The following is a 24,600-nucleotide window of genomic DNA, read 5'->3' as shown; positions in this document are numbered from 1 at the left end:
CTGCTTGGAAAGCACGTGCAGTAGGGCAACGTGGTTATAAACGTAGTACAGTGCCTGGATTCACACGCGTCTCCGCTGTACAGCAGCGCTGGCATCGAGACACCTGGAGCAGTGGAACGCAGCAAATTTAAATTGACTTGAGCAAACCTTCAGTGTGTTATCTTGGGAGGCACGAGACGGGAGAGGAACAGCATGAGAGGTGAGCGGGAAAGAGAAGGGAGGAGGAATTTACTTTCCAGGAGCGCCAGTCGACTATCGTCTTTTGTTGACATTTGCCATAAAAGGAGCAGATACGCGGCTAATTTTGTCTGCCCTTACTGTCAGGCCCTTACCTTAACTTACTGTCCAATCAGGCATCAGAACATAATACCCTTTCAGTTCCGCTCATACAACCACTGCCGAATGCCGATTGAACACGAATTGTGGCAGATTTCTGCTTGTATTTAGGAATGGTCGTGCACAGATCAGTGGAAACGGCACTAGTTCTTAAAAAAATTAGTTATGGCTGCTCAGCTAAAACGACTTGCTGCATCAGAAGTAACACTTGCACATGCCATTAAACTACAAGTTGCCAAGCAGTAAAAGAAAAAAACATTTATTGACAGGATCAGTATGGTGTGCTTCTGTCTTGCCCATCCATTTTTGATACTCTTCACAGTCACACAAAAAACGTGCAGAGTAACAAGCACAGAAAAATCTGACCAGGATCGGTAAATACTGTCCAGTGACTAACAAACCCACAGCCTGTTCTTAAAAAAAAAAATTATGAACGCAGTGGTGACTGCTTCAATAGAGTAGTCATTGTCTTCTGATGAAAACACACCATAGGGAACGTAGCCTGAGAATCCCTGCGGGGAAACACTGTGAAGAAGGAGCAAAGGCACACAAAACGTGGCTTACAGTAGTGCATTGCTTCTTGCCACTTGCGTTTGAGTCTTTGCCACGTAAGCCGTAGTGATTACATCCATTAGCGACCTTATTGCAGGCTCGTTACTCAAAATTTAATAGCCTATACGAGGGATTTTATGTACTGCTTACAACTCTTGCGATCGCACCAAGGCCCGATACAACAGCACTGCTCTCACAAAATATCACCAGAGGTTACACTCCGCTCCAAAAACAGGGAGCAGCTGCAGCTATCTACTGCAGCACAAACATCGCAGTAGGACTATACAAAAACACTTGCGCTCTGAAAGAGTAGGCAGTATGTGCGAAAACCTCGTGCACTGCCTCTGTCAGCTTTCCTCAAGCCAAGGCACCCAAGTGTGCCAAAGGCAATGCAGCGAACACTAGGGCTCAACGGCAACAAGTACTGCAACCGTTAAGTTTCATTCCTACACACACGCACTTTCCAAAAAATACTAAAAATATCGAAATTGAGGTGCTTCTACACGCCAAAGCTGTACCTAGGATATGAGGCACATCATAGTGGCGGGCTACGGATTAATTTAGACCTGCTGGGGATCGTTAACTTGCACCGGAATCTCTAGATACGGCCGTTTTCACTTTTCACGCACACACTTTCAAAAAAAAAATTTTCCACTAGTACATTCCAAAGCACACACTGACCTAGAAACATCTCAAAAAGACGACGGTTGTGTAAGTACGTTTGTTAGACAAGGCCTGCACCTTTTCTGGAGAGACGTTCCTATTGGATACGGGCTGTTGAACAACAGGCTTCAGATTGTCAGCTGAATCGCCTAGGTCAACCATGCACATGGTTTTTTATTGGGAGCACGAAGAATTATTTGTTTGTTGTGAAGCACAGAGCCGCTTGTTATCACGCTGCTCATTTCAGTTACACAGGTAACCCCCTTGGCAACACCTTGAGACTACACTACACAAAGTGGCTGGCTTAGTGTTAACCCCGGGAATTCATTGGTTGAGAAGGGGTACATCAGATTCAGAAGGCAGGGCAAAATAAAACCTTGTGTGCATGAACCAGTCTTGAGAAAGAGTGCACTCAGGTGTCTAAGCTCCATGTCACCACTAGCGTATTGGGGAATGTCCCCAGTAATGATTGTAGGTGACAGCAAGTGGATATAAAATGAGAGGAGAAGGGAGGTGGCCAAGCTGACCCAGCAAAATAGGGCAACCTTATCAGTCGCATTATGAGTGTGTGTGCAAGTGAGTGAACAATGATAGTCGATCGAGGCAAACAATTTTTCATATACAGCACACAGATGCATAAGGCTTGAGTAGGGTCAATTTGCAACGACAGATCATGCGGTAGCAGTACTGCATTGCGAAGAACACGCCCCTGAAACGTAAAATCCCAATCAAGAATAACTTGCACCGAAGCAACATGAGCAAATGTTGTGTTAAATACCAGAATGCTATTTGCATCCCTTACTATAATGCGAGGAATGCAAATAGCGAGAATGCAAAGAGCTAATTGGAGAGAGAAAATACACAGAAACCATTTGGAAGCAGTGAGTGAGTGAGTGAGTTAAACTGCTGCTGCTTCTGAAAAAAAAAAAAAAAAAAAAGCGTGGTAGAGGTTATTTGGAGAAGCCTTCAATCCTGCCGCAGACAACGATGGACTGGGCATTGTAAGTACAGAGTCTGGGTTTTTGGAAAGACCTTAAAACACATTGCAAAAGAATTTCCTTTACTAATCACACTCTCATGTCACCAGAACAGTTACAAGCACAGCCACATTTCCCTGTGGCCTACAGCTGTAGTCAATGGACCCAATCGCAAAAGACATCCATTAAAATTTTTTTTTTAGTGGAGCAGAGATACAGAGGTGGGGTGGCAATAAGATAACGGAGTGAAGCAGCAGCTTTTCTCGGGAGTGTCACCTAGGTGTCGCAAGGATCTCATTAAATATAAGCAAGCTAAAGCATTCTTTTGTGGGAAGATGAGATATCACTGAGAATGACTTGCATCAAAGTAAGTTTCGTGTTACAAGATTGCTACACGAGTGAGACCAATACACAGCAGTGAGTGGCGTTGCTCTTGATCAAAGGCATCCCCACAATGTAAAGAAAAAAAAAGAAGTCAAGCAATTTACAATTTGCCATGTCTGCTGTTACCGTGCGCCAAAAAAACAACATACCACACAGAAGTAAACTTGGCAAGGCAGTACTGTTCGCCACGGTAAAAATAACACGCACGTCTAACGTGGCAGGAGCATTTCGGCATGTGAAGGAAGTGGTGCGGTGCTTACAAACTTGCTTGTAAAACCTTGACGGTTTGTACACACCACTGAGTAAAGCAAAAAGTGTGAGTATATGTTGAAAGCTGCAATGTGCAACAGGTTTCACTTAAGATCAAGAAAACAGCATCCAGTAAAAAACGAAAAAGAAAAAAGTATCAGGCACACATTGGTGCAGAAGCAGATGGGCTGGACGCAGACAGATCGCAAGTACAGTCAACCTTCGTTAATTTGACTTTACCATTTAATGTGATACGATTCATAGGTCCAATCAGAGTAAGCAGCTTTTCATTTTGACCGTTAGTTCAATTTTACGCTTCACCTAACCAAATGAAACTGTTCCGGTATGGTCAAATTAACGATTCAACTGCACTGTTCTTCTCAAGTATACAAAGGCTGTTAGGCTAGCAATGTGAGCGGTAAGGCATTTTGCAGTCAGGCAGGATGGCTGCTAAATACCACGTCACCCTAGCGAAAATGAAACCAGAGACGCTCCAGCATTTTTGAATGCGTGAAAGGTGGTGAAACAAAAATAGCAGATCACGTGCTGTACCCCAGACTTGGTAAGAGCACACAGCGAGACCAACCATTCTTTCGCATTGGGCTACTTTGAAGCAACGACAATTCAGTTCACATCATTCAGAAACAGTGAAAATTCACGCAAAACACTAACACGTCCCATCACATTCAACTTCACCCTGCAGCAATTTCATCACACACGGTTAAAAACGAGGACCAACCATCAGCTAGGAGCTGCACAGTTCAAGGAACCCTCTCTACACATCACAAACAACGGTAACAAGTAAAAGACCTTCGCTTGCATCTAACAAAGTGGAAAAGAAAAAAAAAAGAGACAAAACAGAGATCGAAAAAGACAAAGATCACTTGCTGTACAACAAAGGAAGTAGCGTGGAAGACCGAAGTGCACCTCCTGTTTGATTGCCATTCACGTGGTGTTTATCCGTGCAGACACTGTTCTTCTTCAATGCGGTAGAAAAAAAAAGGGGGGACAACTGTGCACAATTGCGCACACGCACGCATCAATGTGCTCCCGTGTCTCACGTATGCACACTACCGAGTGAGAAAGTGCGGACCCTCCAAACGATGTCGCCGGAGGTCGCACAAAGTGGTCACCGTGCAATGAGAGACTCCGTGGCTGGCATCCATAGGCACCAAAACAAGTTATTGCACCCCTAAGTTCCTCCACAATTCCAGGCATCATAGGATGGTGCACATGAAGCGGCTTCTCTTGCGCGTCGGCTCGATGGAGTGTAGGTGCCCGCCGGTGGGCTTGGGCTGTGCCTGAGCTGCCTGGAAGGAAAATGGGGGTCGACGGGCAAACGTTAGCGGAGTCGTGCCTTCCATTTTCTTCCACTGCCATCCGCTAGCTTAGCTCATCGTCGAGGCAACGCTTAGGGTGCTGTGTTAAAGGCCAACTGCACTCAAATTCTCACCAACGTACAAGTAACGTCGCCTAATGTACACACAAAAAGAGGGCGAAGTGCAAAATACTGCGTTTCAAACATGAATGTGCGCGACGCAAACGTCTTGTGTCATTGGCATTTTCGGAACCGAAAATGAACAGAAAAGGCAGCCATTAACGGCGGCCGGGCGAGACATATGTGATAAAACGGAAGTGGCCGTCAAGCAGCCACTCAGAGCGGCCTTCAAATGCGCGTGGTAGCAACGCGTTTCGCACTGTTATGTCCAGAGAAAAACTTCAACTAAGGTTTGCCCAAAATAATGTAGTTAAGCGCAATTCTGACATCGCGTTGCTATCAATCGAGATGAAGTAGACCTTCCGACAGTTATTTTTCCATCAGAATAACTGCCGGAGTAGCAATCCTTGTAATTGCAAGTAAAAAAGCAGGTCCTGATTTACAAAGCTACTTGCTCGCACGATATCGAAAAGCAGCTTCGGTTAGCCGGCGCCTCGGCTATCACATCGTTCTCTTTAAAGGGAACAAACCACACGCGGGGAGATCAATCACTATTTTTACTGTACATTACGTACATAGCTTCGTGAATGCCGGCCCAGTATCTTTCGCCTAGCTACACATCAAGAATCTAATAATACAAGTGGATTGAAACTATAAGCCAGCTTTCACAGCTGAATGATGCACTAAAACACAAAAAAAGTTACCTATCTACCGCTGGTTTCTACTTTCACCAGAGACATGTGCTGCTGAAAACATTGTAGTTTGAAATAAACTAAATCTAACACAAGGGTAAATATATCACTTGGGAATTAAAAAAAGTAGTTTATTGTTTAGGATAGAAGCAGTTTCGTTAGCATTCACACTTCACGAAGACGACGGCCGATATTTGTTACCACGAGCAAGGCTGATTTTGGTTCACTTAGCTAGTGAGGCAAAAGTCGCACAAATGTTTATACCCGCGTGTACAACTCTAGTTAGGTCGTCAAACTTTTAAACAGGTCGAAGGATGTGGCGTTGGGCCAGCCCAAATATGGCAAATATTGGACGCGGAAGTGCAAGCGGTCAAAAATTTATAAAAGATCCTTTTTTCTGTGATGGATGCAATAGCAAGTGCGCGTTTCCTGCATTTTTTAGTAAAAATAGTACTGTCAAGTAAAAAAAATGTTTTGCTAACTCCAGAACGCTCGCAAGTGCACGAATAGTCTGTAGGCTTGCTATCTCTTTGATTGCATTGAAAAAAAAAAAAAAAAAAAAGAAAGAAAGAAAGGTGGATATTGCTACCTATGCGGTTAGTTTTAAACATGTGATGGCGACGGCGGTAAAGTGCGGTGGTGTAGCAGAGAAACCCCAGGCGAATGCATCCCTGCGCCCAACAGAACGCCGTGCAAGTCACCGGAGAAGCGCGAGCTCCACGGGACAGGTTCCCCAACCTCCGTCACATGCCGCTCGGAACTTGTTTCGGCGACTCCCCACCAGGTGCAAACGTCGCCTGCTCGGAGGTACTTTGGACGACGGTACCTAGTGTGCCCTGTGCTTACAAAGCTTAGGATTTCACCATGCTGATTTTAAGATCATAGACTACTTATTTGGATCAAATTCGGACAAAGAAAAACTCGAGTGCAGTTGGCCTTTAAGTTAATGCGGAGCGAACTCAAAATATGCAGTGCACTCCATGCTCGCGCAATCTTGTGCAGACAAAAAAAAAAAAAAACGTGAGAGCTCAAAAGTTAGAATAGGCACGCAACGCAGTGACTATGCTGAGACAATGTGCAACTGGACCCCTAGAGGGCAGTATTGCATGCGGGACCACGGCCTCAGACACTGTGAATTCGGTCACCAAACTCTAGGATTGTTGGCAATACGCGACAAGTCCAACTTATCCCAATAAAGAACCAGCCGCTTGCTTGCATGGATGCACTAAAGTTGGGAGACAGCTGCTCACGCCTTTTTACTATGATGCTGCATGCTAGATGGTAGCGTACAAAGCAATTGTCCGACTTTGCAACATTTGTGGCTCCTTAAACACAAATGCGCACGCACGAAAGAAAGCATACCGAAAACTAGTGGTTGTTACACTTTTCCCGAACACGGCTGGTATTGACATTGCATGCTTGGTTGGCATGGAACCACCAAAAGGTGCAAAAGCTTTTGTAAAATACATGCTTTCAACCACGGTGACATATAAAATAGCCTGAAGCATGGTGGATAAATGAGCATTCCATGCTGTTTTATAACACCTTCAACTGGGGCACTATGGTCCCGTTTTTTTTTCTTTCATTCTCAACACACTTCAGCTAGCGTTACAAAATAAGAACAGCCTTGCCACATTACATCACGAAACTGGGGCAGTATCCTCGTGTTTTGTCCATTTTGTGTCCTTTTCAAAGTGCCCGTTTTGAGCAAGTTCTGATTGGCTAAAAGCAAACAACCAGATGTGACGCCTTGCAAATACGGCGAGCTACTGTGTTGAGCCGCGGCTTCCCGGAGCAGACGATTTTTCGTCGCCTTGTTGTTGCTTCGCTGGCGGAACAAACACATAAAAGATAGTTTAAAATAGGTTCAGTCGTTTAAAATGTGTTTACAAGAACAGTTTTGCAAAAATCAACCAAAAGCCTGCCTACAGCTGGAAGTACGTCACAAATAAAACGGACGCAAAAACGGACGTTTTCAGAACGGACAAACACGAGAATACCACCCTTGGCAAACTTTACAAGATGGGTCAGCCAAACGTGTTGCACTGGTGGAACATTAAGAGCACGACCTATTACGAGGCAGTATCAACAAGTTTCGAGACTAGCTCTGCTGACACGGAAGCTCTTCATGATCCCCATGCACAAGTTGCGAAATGGTTTCGTGTGTTGAGCTTGTTGAATGTCCTCCTGGCTTCTCGTCATTTTGCAGTGATGTTATGCCGCTCTTGAAACGCGTGTGCCACTCAAAATACCTTGCACGAATCGCCGCAAACTTGCGAATCACACCGGATGTCTCTGTGGCAGATTTCATCAGTTTCACGCAGAATTTCACATTTGCTCTTTGTTTTGACTTGCTGTTCGTAATGAAATCGCAAATGTGGTAACGCATGCGGTCAGAATAGCAACAGTTGCACAGCTGCTGATCCATGCAGGACGACGTCTATTGACCTACAAAGGTAGGTGCATTCTGTGACTGCAGTCTTGTGGTGCCCTCTCTTGACATGTTACAGAACTTGCTTTGAAACAGTCTGATGCTTCCTCATAGACGCAGACGGAAATTACACTGTTCCTCATTAGTCCACCTACTGGTAAAACTGCTGTTGGTCCTGTATTGAGCTCGCACTATTTTGAACAGTGTAGAGCTCGAAAAGCAATAGCATGCTGACTTCAGCCAACTGCAGACAGTCACTGTGAGAAAAAGTGTTGAAGCTTGAGAAGAGTTCAGCACTATTGCGTGGTTGTTTTTTAGCTGCAAAGAAATGGCAGTGACTTTCGAACATCTTGGACTTGACAGCTATTACAAGCTATTACAGATGTGGAGCGCTCTACTACTATGCTTAGTAGGTTGAATAACTGACAGCGCCTTCACTACCGTATTTTCCGGTGTATAAGTTGTGGTTTTTTTTCTGAAATTTTTGTTGGTGCGTCTTATCCACCGATGTGACTTATGTACGGGATAAATCCGGTTCGCGGCGGCCACGCATGGCCACCGCACGTTGAGACACAGCTGTATGGTCTAAATGAATCCCAAGCCCACCACTACGGCGTTTCTCATAGCCCATATGTCTCTTTGGGACGTTAAACCAAAGAATTTGCAGCTTTTTCTAGTCGAAAGCAATGATAATGGCCTGCGACAACCGCACGCCACTTTATGCCATCCGCAGTAGATACAGTTCAAAATAAATTCAAAGTAACATCAAATTGGGTTGCAAAAACAAAACGCAGCTTGTAAATTATTACAGAGAGTTACTCTGAAGGAGGTAAACGTGCTGCTAATTCTTAGAATGACTGCTTTTGATCAATTTCACTTTTCGCGCCGCTTCCGTTTGAGTCACTTCCATCCGCCATGACACCTTTATTGCGCTGATTTCCGACAGCACGCAAGAGACGTGGCCAAATAAATGTGTCTCCGACTCTTGGGACTCATTTCTACACAAACAGTTGTAGCCGGGTTGATAAAGGCCAGACTAATCCGGTCTGCGAGTGGTGACTATGTTGGAGCAGAAGACATCAGCGAGTCAAAGGGAGACAGTGATGCGCTGGCAGAACTTTCACTTGAAGTTGCTGAATTATTTGTTAGCGAGTCGGAAGAAGAAGACTTCGATGGTTTTGACTAAACGCCAACTGTAAGTACATGCCATCTGTGTGTATCAATAAACCATTTTTGAGAAGTTAGTTCTGTCTAGACTTTAGACGGTATATGCACCTGTCTGCCCGCCTTACTGGGGGATGCGTGCATAGGCGGCGGCCGCCGCACCCATGTACTTTCGCTGCAGTGTCTAACGATCTGATTCACTATGAGTTTACCTACTTAACAAGTGTGTCTTATACACCGGTGCGACTTATATACGGTTTTTTTTCGGAAAAACTGTCATTTTGAGGGGGGTGCGACCTATACAAAGGTGCGACTTATAGACCGGAAAATACGGTAATTCCTGCTGGACTGCATCCATACACTTGTAGTCAAAGTACTGACTGCCATTTTTCTCTCTGCTCCACAGAGTATGTCGCAGGGCTGTGTTGGTACGTCGTAAGGCCACCTAGGGAGCATGTAGTGTGAAATATGTCCTTTTAAATGCAATTTCCTCTATAATAGAAACATTTGTTCATGCTGTACAATGTTGCAGTAAGCTATGAACTGCCCTGTCTTTCAAATAAAACAATGTTGTATGTTGTCTTTTTGGTGCCTTCAAGTTCATTCATTGGTACAACCCTGTGTTTAGTCATTGCAGGATGGAAAATACCTTATTTTAAACTTGTCAAATATTAAAAACCATGTTCAGAACATACACGTAAAGGTTGGAATGGTAAAGCTATATGTGCGCTGTGCTGTACCGACAAAACAGCCTGAAATGTCTTTACAAAAGCTATCTTGCAAAAGAGCATTTGCAACATGAAACAAGCGCTTAACGGTACTGCTAACTCCACAGAAAGGGCTGCCGTTATTGGCCCCCTTCTATTGGTACATTCACCAGGGCTCTTTCGGCATTATTTCAGCCTTGTAAAGAGCCACGCGTGCCAGCTACCAGATGAACGATGATGTCGGAAGCCAAAACAAACGTGCTTCACACTCTAGCTGCAAGCATGCCAAATGCACTAGCAAGGAGGACTCTTGCACAAGCCGTTAGTCTTCACGTCGAACTACATGACTGGACGTTTACCTTATGTGCTCCCATCATGGAACCCAACTAGCGTTGAGACACGGCGGAAAGAGAGAGAGGGGAAGTCAACAACTGTGAGCCACAAGAGAAGAACGCACATTTCCGGAAAGAATTCGTACAGCTGCTACCCAGCAAACACAGGTCAAGGCCTCGCACGTGAAACCTCTGCACACAGTTAAGGGGGCAGATGGGTCTTTGGGGCCGAAAAACAGTCAAAAAACCGTTTTTTGGAAAAGGGCATTTGCGGCATCCGCAGCCATTTTTCTATCAGTCTGCAAATTTCCTCGTCATAAGACACCACATTTTATTGCAAATAGCATTCTAAAGTGCACTCTACAGCTCAGTTTGCACAGAATTCGATAGTGAAACAGCACTTGTCTTGCAACGCTAAGCTAGCATTTCGCCCTTGGATAACTCAGCACCCAGAGCAGGTACAACTGTAACTTTTTTTGCTTTTGACACCTAAATGTGTGGAGACAGTACAATGCTGGAAACAAATTTTTCAAATGAAGGCTTTGGAAAATCATTATTGTGTCCAATTGACGCCACCTCTGAGCCGCTTCTGGCAGAACGCGGGAGGAGTGAAGTTCAGTGTGTTGTAAAATGACCAAAAATAGATAAAAAAATCATTCCAAAGTTGTACTTATTCTTTAGTCATTTGTACACCTAGTTACGGGGTAATCACCATTCTGTATGGAGTGGTTATTTTGTAATTGTGACCCAAAATAATGGCAAATAATCATTAATTATCTAAAACAATAATCAACCTGCGAAGTATCTAATTGCAGATTTGAAGTTAGTAGCTCTAAAAACTCCATAATGCTGGGCAGTTTCATTAAAATTGCATCGTAAATAATAAAAAAAATAGTTCTAAGACCAGTCTGCCCCCTTAAACTGCAGCTTGTGTTTTTCAGCACTCTAAACTCATCGAGATGTCCTTTTCTGACAAAAAAGCAACGTGAAACTGTTTTACTTTTCCTACATTTTCCACTACACTAGCAGCCATAAAGGTATTCTCAATGATGGAATTCACACGTAAATTATATGAGTTATTTCTCACAAAGGACTATTGTCAGAGCCTGTGTCTAATAAAATTTTCGAATCATCGAGTGTGTTACAGCTGGTAGAAGAGACACGAAAATGGAGGAGAAAAAAGCGTATTACCACTTTCCGCTCCATCTTTTCCTTGATGTCCCTCGCGAGGGTGTAGAAGGCCTCCTCCACATTTATCGAAGACACGGCACTGGTTTCCATGAACTTTATATTATGCTCTATGGCGAGCTGCAATAAAGAGCAAGAAGGGTATTCAACGTGCTGCGCCCTACTTAAAGGGGCACTGACACGAAATTTTCGTGTCAAATTTTTTTCGCTGCTATGAATGCCTATACTCGGTTACAACTGAAGAACGGCACCACCTCATTTAGTGTATCACTCCGCCAAAGCGCCAGACCCGTGACGTCAGTGCGCGGGCGTTTTGAAAGGGGTTTGCTATGAATGCGTGATAACGTCTGCTTAGTCTCACGCAGTTTGTTTGTCGTCACTGGAGTCGTTTATAAGCATATTAAGTCCAAAAAATCACGGGAACGGCTCACGCCATGTTCTAAATATTCCCAGTAACGCCCTACTTGCGCCGCGCGGAAAAGCATCCGGCTACGGTGATAAGGCACAGCGGCAACTTCCGGTGCCGTTCTTAAGTTGTCACCAAGTATAGGAGCCCACCAATCATAGAATGGCACATTAGACGGTTGATAGAAGTGCAAATAATTATTTACAGCCTCGTTCATTTGTGACAGTTTCGGTTTCGACTAAAGGATCACCGAGGCGGCCGCCATGACAGGAGGCTGCTCGTGACGTCACCGTTCTCGTCGCACCACTGCCAATGTGGACGCGCGCTCGCTCGCGCAGACCGGCCGTGGCATCCACCATCTCCAGGTGCCAGGCAGTACGACATCAGTCCCAAAACTGTGACGTGATATACACAGCGGAACAGCACGTACCAACCGCAGCCAGCGCGTTGGCCATGTCACGGTACCCCTCACACTGGCTGTTTGAGGCCAGGAGGAGTATATGGCGTCATGCTGATGTAGATTGCAAAAGGGTATCCATTCTGAGTTTTTTCGTGCGCACAAAGATTAAAATGAATTTAATTTATGTTACACTGAACAGTTACTGTTGAAACTTGCTAAGAAATACTAAGGAAGCATTTTACATAATTACCCCAGCTATGAAATTTCGTGTCAGTGCTCCTTTAAAGGAGAACTGAAGACAGATTTAAACGCTAATTAAAGCACAAAGCCCATACTTTAATTTTTTTCACTCTATATTTACATGCATTTCTCAAATATAAAAGTGAGCTTAAAAGCGCCAATTCTCTTGCACCATTTTCATTGCTGGTGAGATGATGTCAGCCGTGGCAATACGCTGGCAAAACAGGCTGGCGTTTAATTAATGGATTTTAAATTCATTTACCCTACATAGGCTTTGCTTTAAGTAAAACTATTTCGAGCTTGAAACCGATGGACGTAAAGAATCTGAACATTCAGATGATGTTGAACCATATCCTGACAGCACTTTCTCTCCTGCTGCTTGCAAATAGATGAAAAACACAGGCATTTGCTAAGGAGTGAAATAGGAGGTTAAATAAGCTTAACTGCACAATGAAACAGTGGAGGGAAAAAAGACATATAACTGCAGTTCAATGTCCCTGCAATGCCTGTCAGTCAAGAATGTGAGCTTTAACGCAACATCACCTTTTCTCCACGCTCTTTGGAGACTTGTCTGAGTTCATTCATGTCACACTTGTTTCCCAAGATCATCTTCTCAACGTCCGCTGCAGCGTGCTGGTGGTGAAAATAAATGGTGAACAAAGCGGGATGAATAAAGTAATAACTAAGCCAGTAATCATGAAGGGAACACACACACACCTGCACATACACAAAAGTGAAACCAGAGAGCTGTTTGCTGACGATGACAACCACGCAAATAAGAAAGGTAATGTCTCTTATAACGGAAACCGCAAGAACTGCCACCAGAAATTTCTCACGGCAGTCACCTATGATTGGCTAAGCTTTCCACCTGGAGATTCTCTGGGACAAATATTTCCTGAAAACTTGTTTGACAGCTGTCCCATGGTGCTGTGGTAATTCACTTGCTTTTAAACCAGAAGGCTCAGGTTCGAGTCCAAAAAGGAGGAGGGTTTCGTTTTTTTTAAAGCTTCTTGAATTTTTGAAGTTTCCGCTCATTGCGACTTTGTTTATGCTTCTTTTTTTTTTTCATTCTGCTTATTACTATATCAAAGGATCCCTGCACAAGATTCTAGAATGGGTTGGGTTAGGTTTAATATAGATTGTGTTCAGTGTCATAGGGCTGAGTTAGGTTAGGTTTGTTGTAGTTGGGCTGGATTAGGGTAGTTCATGATGTATGGTGAGGTCACCTTAGGTTAGGTTATGTGGGGTTACATTTAGAGGTAATATTCATCGAATTTTAGGCCAGCCAGCTTTTATGAAAACTGCCGTTAGAATTTCTCGGCGGTCATTCTCGCGGCTGCCGTGAGGTTAGAAGCAGCCAATAAGAAAACGCGGTGACCACTTGCCTCGTCTGTATTCCTGATCCACGTTTTTATGTTTTCGAATGTGTTCTCTTTTGTGACGTCGTAGACGAGCATGATGCCCTGCAAGCGAAGTGCATGTAAATCAATTAGTACCGAGGCAGAAAAAGAAAAGAAAAAAGAGTGCGGTAGCAACAGATGAAGCTCACCATAGCACCTCGGTAATATGCGGTCGTTATCGTGCGGAAGCGCTCCTGGCCGGCAGTGTCCCTAAATAAAACAAGCATCACAGATTGGCAGGTTGTCAATCATCGCCGCCGAGCTCAACACTCGCTATCCGCGAAGCAGTGAAAATGACATTACCATATTTGTAGCTTGATTTTTTTGCCGTCGATTTCAATAATCCGGATCTTGAAGTCTATCCCTACAATCAGAGCAGGCGAACATACTGTAAGTGGCCCGGAATAAACGAAACAGGTTTCTGCGTTTCCAGTCTCATAGCCAGCTGTCGTCACGTCATCCGCCAAAAATGTCATTAAGGCGTACCTGATTCCCCAGTCTTACTCCTCACGCTTCCGTTACGGACACAAGATAAATGTAATTTATGAAACCATTTGAAAGCAGATCGCACCATACGCATAAGCAGTAACACAGCAATCAACGACGCTATTAGTGTCAGCGGCGAATACGACCGAGTCTAAAGGAATGCGCCAAAATTTCTGGCCTTTCTAATCATTCGATTGTAGATCGTGCGACACAGACATGGCTTTGATAACTATTTTGAATGGTACATTCCAGTCTGAATCTGCATATTTATGCTGCAAGCGGCGAAAGCCGCAAACGATGGGGACGATCACGCGAGGTGCCCGCTTCATGGATCGAATCAAACAGCAAGGATTGAATGACAGGTTACCTATTGTTGATATGAAGCTTCCGTCGAACTTGTTGTCAGAAAACCTGAACAAAATAGATGTTTTTCCAACTCCAGAATCTCCTATTAAAAGCAACTTAAACAAAAAATCGTAAGATTTCGCCATGTCAGGCAACTAAACCGGAAAAGGAGGACAATGTGTCGTCACATCCGACGCTACCGTTGTATGGAACCCTCAAGCGAGAATTGGTTAAAAGTGCTAAAACAGTTAAAACTTACTTATCCCAAACAAAACCATATAGCAATAAAATAAAACTGAAGTAAATGAGTATTTCAAATAATTATTTACATAACGTTTAGGACACTTTATTCGCATGACGGCATAACCCGACTGTGGAAAGTTCCAGCCAGTTTCCCTCGTTTCCCAAGAAGTTTCCATCGGTCAACAAATAAACAGCACCTGTATAGTGAATTAAGACTTTTCATAGGGGATTATGGGAACTGAAGTAAACGTTGAACAAATTGCTATGTACTAAAAGAATCATATTCTGTCACAAAGCTTTAGCCCGAAAATACCGAAACTAAAAACTCCAACAGTCACCCCAAGCAGCATCGCGAATCAAGCAAGTCCCTTCGCGTAAATAATTCGCCCCGTATCCTTTCCTTTCGCCGTGTGTGCTCGAGTCGGCAATCATGCCTGTGAGTGTCGTGTCAGAAATAGGATTCTGTTTCGTGTTAGTTCGCTCGTAATTATGTCGGCATCGCACTCATTCAGTAAATCACGTCCTGCCGAATACGTCTGACGAAGCAGCTATCAAGCGAAAATCGCTGCTGTTTCGTAGTATTTGTTGTCACGTTGTTCCCCCTAAGCCTAAATGCGGCGCGGAGTTGCCCGTACTTGCCCGGGCATGACTGCGGCTACTGCCATGTAAAATGCCGCGATCGCCGGCAGGCTGATGTCGGCGTTTGCAGTTTTAAGGGCCGCGAGGTCAAGTTCAAGCACTTAAACATACCCTGCGTGTTGTTACGTGTTGTGGCGCAGATGGTTCCGTGCCGCTTGGCATACCGTCAATGTTTGGTTGTATTTTCTTGCCCGTGCAGCTCGCTAAGGACTTGCTGAATCCCTCGCCGGAGGAGGAGCGCAGGAAGTGCAAGCTAAAGCGGCTGGTCCAGCAGCCCAAGTCATTCTTCATGGATGTGAAATGTCCAGGTAAACGTGCTTTCCCTTTCCTTTTGGCCGCTTCGTTGTCAAACTGCCTCAACGGTCTGGGAAGCCATGGTTGTGCCGTCAATCGACGTGTACCTAAATGTGTATGCAAGTCTTAACCGTCACGCAGGCAACGTGTGGCGCTTTGCGTTAACTCGTTCAACATCGGCTAGCGGTGGTCCATTTTCTTCGTCAAAGAGCAACAGAAGGGAATTAAACACAATCTGGTGCGCGCACGTGCAATGCATTCGATATTTGGATAGATCTTACCTTGGACTGGTGGCAGCGCCGGGTGGCTTCTGTGCGTAGCTGTGGAACTTGCTGCCCGTAGCAGCCCCGCGCTACGATTTGTAAATTTTGAGCTTGGGGTCATCCGTTGGGTTTGCTCGGTATTACCTGCGATGCCGACGCTAGTTTCCGGCAGTTCAATGCCGTGCCGCCATTGTTAAATTTAGCGTCCGTCCGTGGCGAGCACAGTCACATAAGTTCGTTTCCTTGAACAAAAAACAAATTCTTCATAACTTCCTTGATTAAATGTTCCCAGAAGCTTGTTACTTACACGATGGCTTTGTGGCGGCAGCCATGTGGATTGTGTGTGCAACTTAGCCCCCTTGATTGGGCGAAATGGTTCACTGCTACCGTTGTCAAAGCCAAAGCGCAGCCACATTTCCCCACTTGCGTGAGCTTTCGGCGTGCGTTGCCGAGTGTTCTCACGGACGACCTATACAACTGGCCGAGAATTTGTTGGAGTGCTCGGGCAAAGTAAAGCTCTCGCGACGGTCTTTTGTAGTCGCGAAAATATAGCGGTCCTGTTTTTGCGAGTGCCTTCTTTGAAAGCGCCGCGTCTTTTCAAGGTGCACTGCTTTTCCTTTGTGTGCAGGTTGCTACAAGATCACAACCGTGTTCAGTCATGCCCAGACAGTTGTGCTGTGTGTCGGATGTTCTACAGTACTGTGCCAGCCAACAGGGGGTCGGGCTAGGCTAACTGAAGGTAAGCTGCTCAAGTGTTGGAAAAGTTGAGGCTAGTTGTGTGCTTTTTCTGTGAGGAATGTGCGGGGCACTAAGAAAGCTGTGCCTGTTACAGGTACTTTTAGGTGTCCTGTATTGTAAATCATGAAAGTGGGCTTTGATCAAGGGTAGCAGTGTTACGTTACCCCCGTATAAAGTCTGTGATGGCCATGAATGTACTGGAAGGAAATTGGAACTTGTAGTTATCAGTTGATGCAAGGTTTTGTCATGCTACCGTTGGAGAACTGACATGGTTTTAAAGGTGCCCATTGGTTCGAGTTGGTGTTAGGTGGCTTATTTGAACCGGATCTAGAGTGTGTGCACACCAAACGTTTTTTAGTGGTATCTCGTGTGAGAATTTTTCAGTGCTGCTTGAGGTGCTGTATGTACAATACTGCTAAGTTGAAAACAATGTTACTGTGGATGCAAAGTTTCCTCCACCCTGGGGAAGTTGTCCTCTGCACATGTGGATTGCTTCACGTTAAATCATTTGCACAGTGTCATCACACCACACGCTCAGTGCGCTCGCACCGCCCAACACGCTCAGTGCCACACCACCGTGGTGGTGGATATTTAGCACAGCCATCCATGCAAAGGATGGAGTCCCAATCATCAGCTGCCAATTTGGCACTGGAAATTTTGTTCACTGTCGGTCTTCAATCCAGACCGTGCTTTATACAAATCTACTCCACAGACAGGCGGTGAAAAAGTGTCCGAACATTCTGTGCTTGCCCCCCTCAGCTTGCAGGAATAGTCTTCCAAATTTTTACTTGTGCAGGTTGGCAGGTATGCGGCAGTACTCGCGCTAAGTGCATGCCACGATTTTGTGCACAGGCAATCCGTGACATGGGTCACTGGGGTTTGTTACAGGACAAGTGAGGTTCAGGTGCACTATAACAGTAATGTCGTGAGGCGGGCCAAGCTGAAACAGTGAGATTGTGCATAATTATGTACACTGCAGTTGGCTCTCTCGTGTGCCTCTCTGGCTTATCTGGTGATAATTAAACCTGGGTGGCCATCAGCAGGGCAAAAAATGCTACAGGTAAATATTATGCCAGTACTCGTTAAGGCTGAGGAGGTTCCCAAAAAAGTTCTAGGTGCATTCGGGCCATTTCCAGTCTTAGTAACACAGCAGTCGCCGCTGTATTTGCTCACTTAGTGGACACACTTTTTTTTTTTATGTAAAACTGAACAAAGTAGGGGTAAATTTTTTGTGAGAGGTAATTTTCCAAAAAAAAAAATTTCCAGAATGTTCAAAGGAGGCTGCAATCAAAAAAAGAAATGCACTGGATAATTTACTTCTACAGTATGCTGTTGGCAAGCAGTGTTTTTATTGCACTACAGTAGTTATTGTTTCTCAATGCTCCACACTATTCGTCCAAGTCGCTAGACTCGTCGTCCAGGTCTCAGGTCGCTTCCGAATTGCGTTCCCAAAAGTGGTCGACCTCGCTGCCGTCCACTGCATTTGAGATTCCAGTATTGTGATGGCGAGCATTACCATGCAGTGCTGCTTTTCGACGCTTGTCGTTTTGAAGAGCACACCATGTGCTCCTCTTTGTTCGACTGACCTGCTCAAGGGCGTGTCGAAGTTGATAGGCGTCTGGTTGGCATTCGCGATTTGCGAAAGGATGAGCTCTTGGTCACGCCACAGGCGGAACCAAGAGTCACCCTGTTGCAAATCGGGAACTTGTGAAATTCCACTACCCTTTCTTTGTAGCAAGGAGGCTGCCGCCGACAAAGCGATATGCATCTCAAGCACACTGCATTGTGTCGCGTGAAACGTGTTGTCCGCCCATTACTCGTTTTGCAAGTTGGTTTTGCACTGCTATTTTTCCTAGCTCGCACTTGCGTCTTGATCATTTCATGCGAAACGACACAGCCTGCCTTTCGCTGGTTTCTCGCATTCCAAGACCTTCTTCCCCACCAGGAAATTTTTCGGTCTTCTATCCCCCAAGCGTTTTGTTGGTGTCAAAAGAAAACTCCTGCAAACAAATAAAAGAAGTTCCCCTGAAGGCATGTTGCCCCCCATATAGTAGCGGGCAGCTTCTGCTGTTTCTGCCAGTAATGCACGCAGACATCAATTCCAAAATGCCTCATGCAGTGCGGTTCCTGTTCCACTACGTACTCCACAGCCTTTATGATAAAAGTGGCCGCTTAACTGTCATTTCGGCCCATTGCAGACTAAAGCACAAGACAAGCAGAGAAACAAGCAATTTACGCTTGTCACTGAATGTCTGGAACGTCTGCCAAAAAAATTTGGGGCTAGGCACGGATCATTGTTTTGACCTGCTGTCTATGATGTAAGACTATGATGTTCGCACTGGGGAGAAAAATTTCTTTTTCTAGGTTCGAAAATTTCCTATTAGCATTTTTCCCCTCAGGTTTCTCACGAATTCCATGCATTGTCTTTCAGTAGCTGATAGACCTTTACGTGTATTACTGATCGACTTTGGGTGTCAGCCAGCGCCACCTATGTCTCCTTTGCGTAGCCTTCCGGATGCAGACGTCGTTAAGAGAATCAGTTTCAGCGTTAGCTGAATTTCACTAGATCGGCCGCTGAGTAGCATTTGACTACGCATTTCACGTTTTGGGTCAAACAGCATGCTTGCTATGAATGCTGAAGTTTTAAAACGGCTCATATGCAAAAAACGACGCATTGTTGGATAATTGCGGTAATTTTAGGTCAGTGCCGTGACTGCTGGTGCCATCTTATGTTGACAGAACGTGGACAAAGGCACACATAAAATACGTTTTTGTGTATTGCACAGGAATACATGTGAACAGGCTTCAGTCGGTGCCGCTTCATTCCTCACTAGATCGTTCTCATGTAGATCGTTTCCTGTATGCTACCTTCTGTTTTATGAACTGGATTGCAAGCGGTCGTGATGAAATTTTCAGGAAACATTTCAAAAGAAAACAAAGTAATGATGCGAGGTCCATTTCACTGACATCATTCTTCCTTTTTGCTCTACGGCTCCTAAAATTCCCTGTACCTAATAAACATTCTTCTTTTCCTTTTTGCTGCCGAGAATTCCCCATGCGGAGCATTACTGCTCCGAGAAATTGCTCTGGGTTGCATGCATTATCATCATCAGTGGGAGTGAGTGAAGTGGGAAGGCTGCAGTACGGCCGTTCGCCGGCCGGCTTGGTGTCAAAAGTTTGGAGTGTACTTATTGAATAACGCAAGGGCAAAAGTAACCAAATTTTAACGGCTAAAGTTGGGAGAGTGTTAATTGCGTGAGTAAATACGAGAATCGATTTCGTCTGGGCTGGATTTTTTAAATCTTTACTCATGCATCTGTTAGGCATAATTAATTGTGGGGACAAAGGTTTGTGTGATGCCAAAATTGACATGATCTATGAATGACGAACTCAAAAACTGGTGTTCATTGGCATCCTGGGTTTCTCCACGTAGTGGCCATGTGAAGTTGAGTCTACTGGTTAAGATAATGGGAAAGCAGAGTAAGCAATCATCTGATCTATCTCTCAAGAACAACCTCGAAAACATCAGCAAAGCACCTAAACAAGACGCGGTTGGTTCAGCTACATGGTCACTGTCAGCAAACCATCAGACTATGCAGTACGAAAAAGTGCTTGAGTGTTTCGTCGGCAAGGCTGTCGCTATCTTTCAAGGTTCCAATCGGTAATGGATGTCGAACAGATGAGCTGTAGTTAATCTTTAAACCCATTGAGACGGGTGCAGATGCCGCACTGCTGCACTGAATTGAAGATTTGAGCCCACGCCTTTGTGGCAAATTGGATGGAAATTGTCTAAATGGCACCCGTATTTCCCCTTTTGATCTCGGCATTCTATTTTTGGAGGATTATTTATGTATCAGAATTCAATTTTGGAAGCCTGTTGAACAAAAGCAAGTAGGCTATCTTTGTAATGTGCGCATTTGCTTGGACTTTTGCAGTGGTGATTTGATAATCATGTCCTCTTCTGGTTAAAGAGCCACACGTGTTGTTAAACTTGCTTTTGGCAGGGTTTTGCAGTTTCAAATTATGGAGCTGCTGTCTGTGACCTTGCTTTTTTTTTTTCATACAGCCAGCAATTAAAATTTTATACGCTTCAGCGATAACAGTGCTTCGGCTATGTTCAGGTACAAAGTGGCGTATGGTGCAGTGAGGTCTCTGCAGATTTCTGTGCTGCTGCATTATGTAGTTGGGCTGATAGCGTTTGATGCAGTTCCATCTAGCAGGGAAGCAAATAAACCTATGCACTGTAGGCATTCTTCGGTTTGATACTGTTGGCACGGTAACTTGCTTGGTTACTTGATTCCAATCTATCAGTGCAATTTCTTAGCCTTGTGTTGAAGCAACAATTTTTATTTTTGTTGGCAAGGGCTGTGGATAGTGGTTATACCAGATAAGTGGCTTAGAAGAGCTAAGAGCCAAAGAAAGTCACTTGTGACCTCTATTGGTGCAGGTTTGCTCTCCTGTTTCCGTGATACTTTTAAGCCGCACCACTTTTTCTTGTACCTATTTGCGTAGTGATGCATTTATCAAATCTGAAGGGGTGCAAAACAGTCTTTCACTTTTTTCTCCTTCTAGTAACCCATGATAGCGACGTTCCCACTGTGTATGCCATTTGATGCCGCGTGTTTATTCACAGTATTTCTCTTCTCTTCCTCTGCAGGGTGCTCATTCAGGAAAAAGCAGCACTAAGGCCTGGCACATGGGTGTAAAAACGAAATAAACGGTCCAGTACCACACCATTGCGGCAGTGCTAACATTCTTCTCAATAAACGGCTCTTTTGTTTACGTCAACATTTGCTTTCAGTGTTGTGGGTGGCAGTATTCTTGCCAACTCTTCACTGCACCTCTGTTATGTACACCCAAGGTGTGTGTTAAATCTAATGCCAATCCAGTAGTTTAAAGTGGGACTGATAGTCCCGCTGGCTCATGGAACAGCACTGTGTAGGTGGAAGTAATTTTCCGTCTGAGTATTTAGCGTGGTTTATGCCACTGCAAGGTACTGCAAAATTTGGGTATTGTGTGTTCCCTAGGAAAGGCTGACTAGGAATTAGTGGTGCCTTTCTTTTTAAAGCACGGCTCTCTTTTATGAAGTGTGACAAAATTGCATGCAATTATTTTGTTCCTGAACTCCTGCGATGTTCAGTAGTTCTGAATATAATGGGGGTATCATGGAAAGCACTGAAATTGACCTCTAAGATGACTCGTTATGCCTAGTTCCATAACTTGTCATAGTTCGCAGTGAATTTGTAAACATTGCAGAACCTAGTTCCATCACTCACTTCACGGCGAAGTAAACGTTGCAGAATTCCCATCTGTTGTCAACAAAAGGGTGTATACGGAGGGAGTGTGGTTGCAGGAAATGGCTGTTGTGCTTGTTTTGTCAAGAATGTCTGGCAGCAAATGACAGTTCAGAAGTGTTTATTTGATCAATAGATTGAACGTCACAGCCGTAAAAGGGCTCAATTCTAGTGCCTTGGTTCAGGAGTAAATTCAACTAAGACGGGATGGCAATTCAATGTTCTGAAGAATTTCGGAATGTTATGGCTGCCTTCAGCGTACGATTAGCATGTACCAGGTTGCTCTTCTCATTCACTGTGTTAAAGGTTGTGATTGAACGCTGGTTCAGGCAACTGGTAAATGCAAAACCTTGTAGCTCGAGATTCTTATGTACTCTGATGCTGGCTCAGCCGGTCTACTTCAGAATAGCAACAAAGGCAAGCAGGCGAATATGCCGAAGGGTCGTTACTGCAGTTGTATTCTGAAGTTGAGAGCAAGCAGGCGAACATGCCAAAGGGTCGTTACTGCAGTTGTATTCTGAAGTTGAGTGCAATCTGATTTTATGGAGCAGCTGTTAACAGCCACATGTGGTGGTGGTGCCTTGGAATTTTTCGTAATGCGGGATGGGTCTACAAGAAATGCGTGCTCGAATCCTGACAAAACAATGTTCATATTAGCTATGCAGAAAGTAGATAACTGTTAAGGGAGATAAAAATATGGGGGGGAGTGAAAGATAGTGGAGGGACCCCTAGCAACGTTATGAGGTGGAGGGCCGAGTTGCTTGAAGGTGACACGGGAGCTGGACGACAAATTGGGTGAGAAGAGGGGTGCTTTGAAGGCAGACAAAAGATTCAGTGAAATGCCAAAAATATTTGACACTAATCTGGCTAGGTGTGAAGGTGGGGGACAATTCAACGGGAATCGTCTGTTCTCTCTGTCTCGTGTGTAAGCCCATTTGAGTTCAAAATTGGCGTGTCGGCCTTCAGATAGTGACAGTATGGTCCCTAGAAATATTTTTCTAGGGACCATAGTGACGGGATTGGGGGGGGGGGGGGGTGGTCCGACGACGTGCTGAGGGCTAATCTTCAAATAGAGCTATGGACGTGGGAGGCCATCTATTGCTTTATGAGCCTTACCTCTCGTGACGCATTTCTGCGAAGAGTTCGCCTGTCGGCACCTTTGCCTGGCTGTGCTGTCTCGGGTCGATCTGCTCGCTGTGGTACGCCTATGTCGCCAGCCTCTTGCCTACCGCTGCCTTCCAACTTCCTTGGTCAGTATCTGGGCGCCGAAAAGGAGCAGCCACACATGCCCCGGTTGAGCAATACGGAAATGCACGAGAAAGCGCCAGGTGGTCGAAGATTTCCAAGAACGCTACTTCGTGTGATCTTTAACCCTTGGTGGGCTTTGTTCCAGTGTTTTGTTCGACTGCAAAACCCGGCTACCTGAAACCATGTCGGGCCAAGAAAAACTGGGAGGCAATAAGCGGTCTCTGTAAGGAGTCTCCGCACGATGCAGCCAACAAGGATGATCCTGGTGATGGAAATCGGCCGGAAAAAACTAATAATGACTAGATGCCAATGAAGAACTAGCACCCTGGTCTAGACGGTGGCTACTGTCACCGTGAATGGCGCTTCCTGTTGCCCGTGAAAGACGGCGCGCAGCTGCTCTGCAGAGCAGAGCCTCTGCAGAGTAGTACAGAGTTAGTACTGCGGCGGCAGACTGCAACTAATCGGGTAATTGCTTGCGGCCTACGTGGCAGGCCGCTCCTTGTTTCGTTCGAGCCGCCGTTTTGTGTCTTTAGTCGAGGGATTAACTATTAAAATGTTTACCGATAAACTAGCTGGGCACAGTACAAAGGTACGGATGAGGGTAGCTTGAGCGTACGTGTAACAGTTCGCAGGTAATGTAAAGAAAACCGAGTATTTTGAAACCTGCTGCTAGGCAGAAACCACAAAATATTTACACGCATTTTCTTGCTAGTAGGTGGGCAGATGCCAGAAAACGCAAGGACTTCAACCTAGATGTGCCCAGAACTAGTTAAAAATTAGTCTTTTAAAAAAGGGGCCCTAATTAGACTGCCGAATGTTACGATTTTGCGTGCGCAGTCATTGGAGTACTATCCAAGGAACGTCATCCAGCAAAAATTCTTTAAATTCGATAAGTATTAGCCGAGTTATCGCTCATTAAAAGGGGCCACCCATAAGGCCTGGGGCTCTCCTCCTCTATACTTGGTTACAACTTAAAGGAGCCATGAAAACAAAATACAAGTTGGGTTTATTAGAAAGACTGCTTAGTCCCGATAACAATGATACCAATATCATCGCAATCTTCGAACAAATAACGGATATATTAAAGAAAACGTGTGAAGCAGTCGCGACCCCCTAGCCAATTTCCCGCAACTTTTCTATGACGTCACGGAACCTTGTTTGTGCGATTGGCGGCCGCGTAACTGAGCTGTCGCGACGACACATGACTGGACGTCTGTAATGGGGCCTCTAGTTCCATTTGACCGCATCACTTCAATGCTAACGTGCAGTTAACGCACTGAAAATTGTTTTATTGTTGGCCCGTATGACGTCATTCTTGCTCATAACACGTCACTGTGGCGCAAAATTTGAAAGTTTTTAAATACTTCTTCCTTTTTTTCGTTAAAGGAGTACTGACACGAAATTTCAAAGCTGAGATAACTATGTAAAACGCTTCCTTTTTATCAGGGGATATCTCCCAGCAAGTTTCAACAGCAACCGTTCAGCGAAACA

At 44.9% G+C, this 24,600-nt stretch overlaps 2 protein-coding genes across 3 annotated transcripts; one reads left to right on the top strand and one right to left on the bottom strand.

The window, feature by feature from the left end:
- Positions 1-579: 579 nt before the first annotated feature.
- Positions 580-14,575, bottom strand: LOC144178492 (ras-related protein Rab-8A-like). 2 transcript variants are annotated; one of them, XM_077706393.1, is made up of 8 exons: positions 14,413-14,575; positions 13,863-13,923; positions 13,709-13,769; positions 13,545-13,622; positions 12,703-12,792; positions 11,117-11,233; positions 9,953-9,979; positions 580-4,471 (listed from the first exon to the last, which is right to left on the bottom strand). In XM_077706393.1, the coding sequence occupies exons 1-8, from the start codon at positions 14,534-14,536 to the stop codon at positions 4,379-4,381; spliced, it is 651 nt and encodes a 216-aa protein (XP_077562519.1). In that variant the 5' UTR covers positions 14,537-14,575; the 3' UTR covers positions 580-4,378. The 2 variants fall into 2 exon arrangements, with proteins under 2 accessions (XP_077562519.1, XP_077562520.1); XM_077706394.1 differs by lacking the exon at positions 9,953-9,979 and having other exon boundaries at positions 14,413-14,571.
- Positions 14,576-14,935: 360 nt separating this feature from the next.
- Rps27 (ribosomal protein S27) lies at positions 14,936-21,355 on the top strand. The gene is made up of 4 exons (XM_077706390.1): positions 14,936-15,069; positions 15,472-15,580; positions 16,458-16,568; positions 21,225-21,355. The coding sequence occupies exons 1-4, from the start codon at positions 15,064-15,066 to the stop codon at positions 21,251-21,253; spliced, it is 255 nt and encodes an 84-aa protein (XP_077562516.1). The 5' UTR covers positions 14,936-15,063; the 3' UTR covers positions 21,254-21,355.
- Positions 21,356-24,600: the final 3,245 nt, after the last annotated feature.

This window comes from Haemaphysalis longicornis, unplaced genomic scaffold (genome assembly GCF_048455015.1).
Source record: "Haemaphysalis longicornis isolate Haplotype H1 unplaced genomic scaffold, Haemaphysalis longicornis Haplotype H1 scaffold_4, whole genome shotgun sequence".
Taxonomy (NCBI): domain Eukaryota; kingdom Metazoa; phylum Arthropoda; class Arachnida; order Ixodida; family Ixodidae; genus Haemaphysalis; species Haemaphysalis longicornis.
Note: the sequence above shows the minus strand (reverse complement) of the source record. Positions and strands in the feature narration are given on the sequence as shown.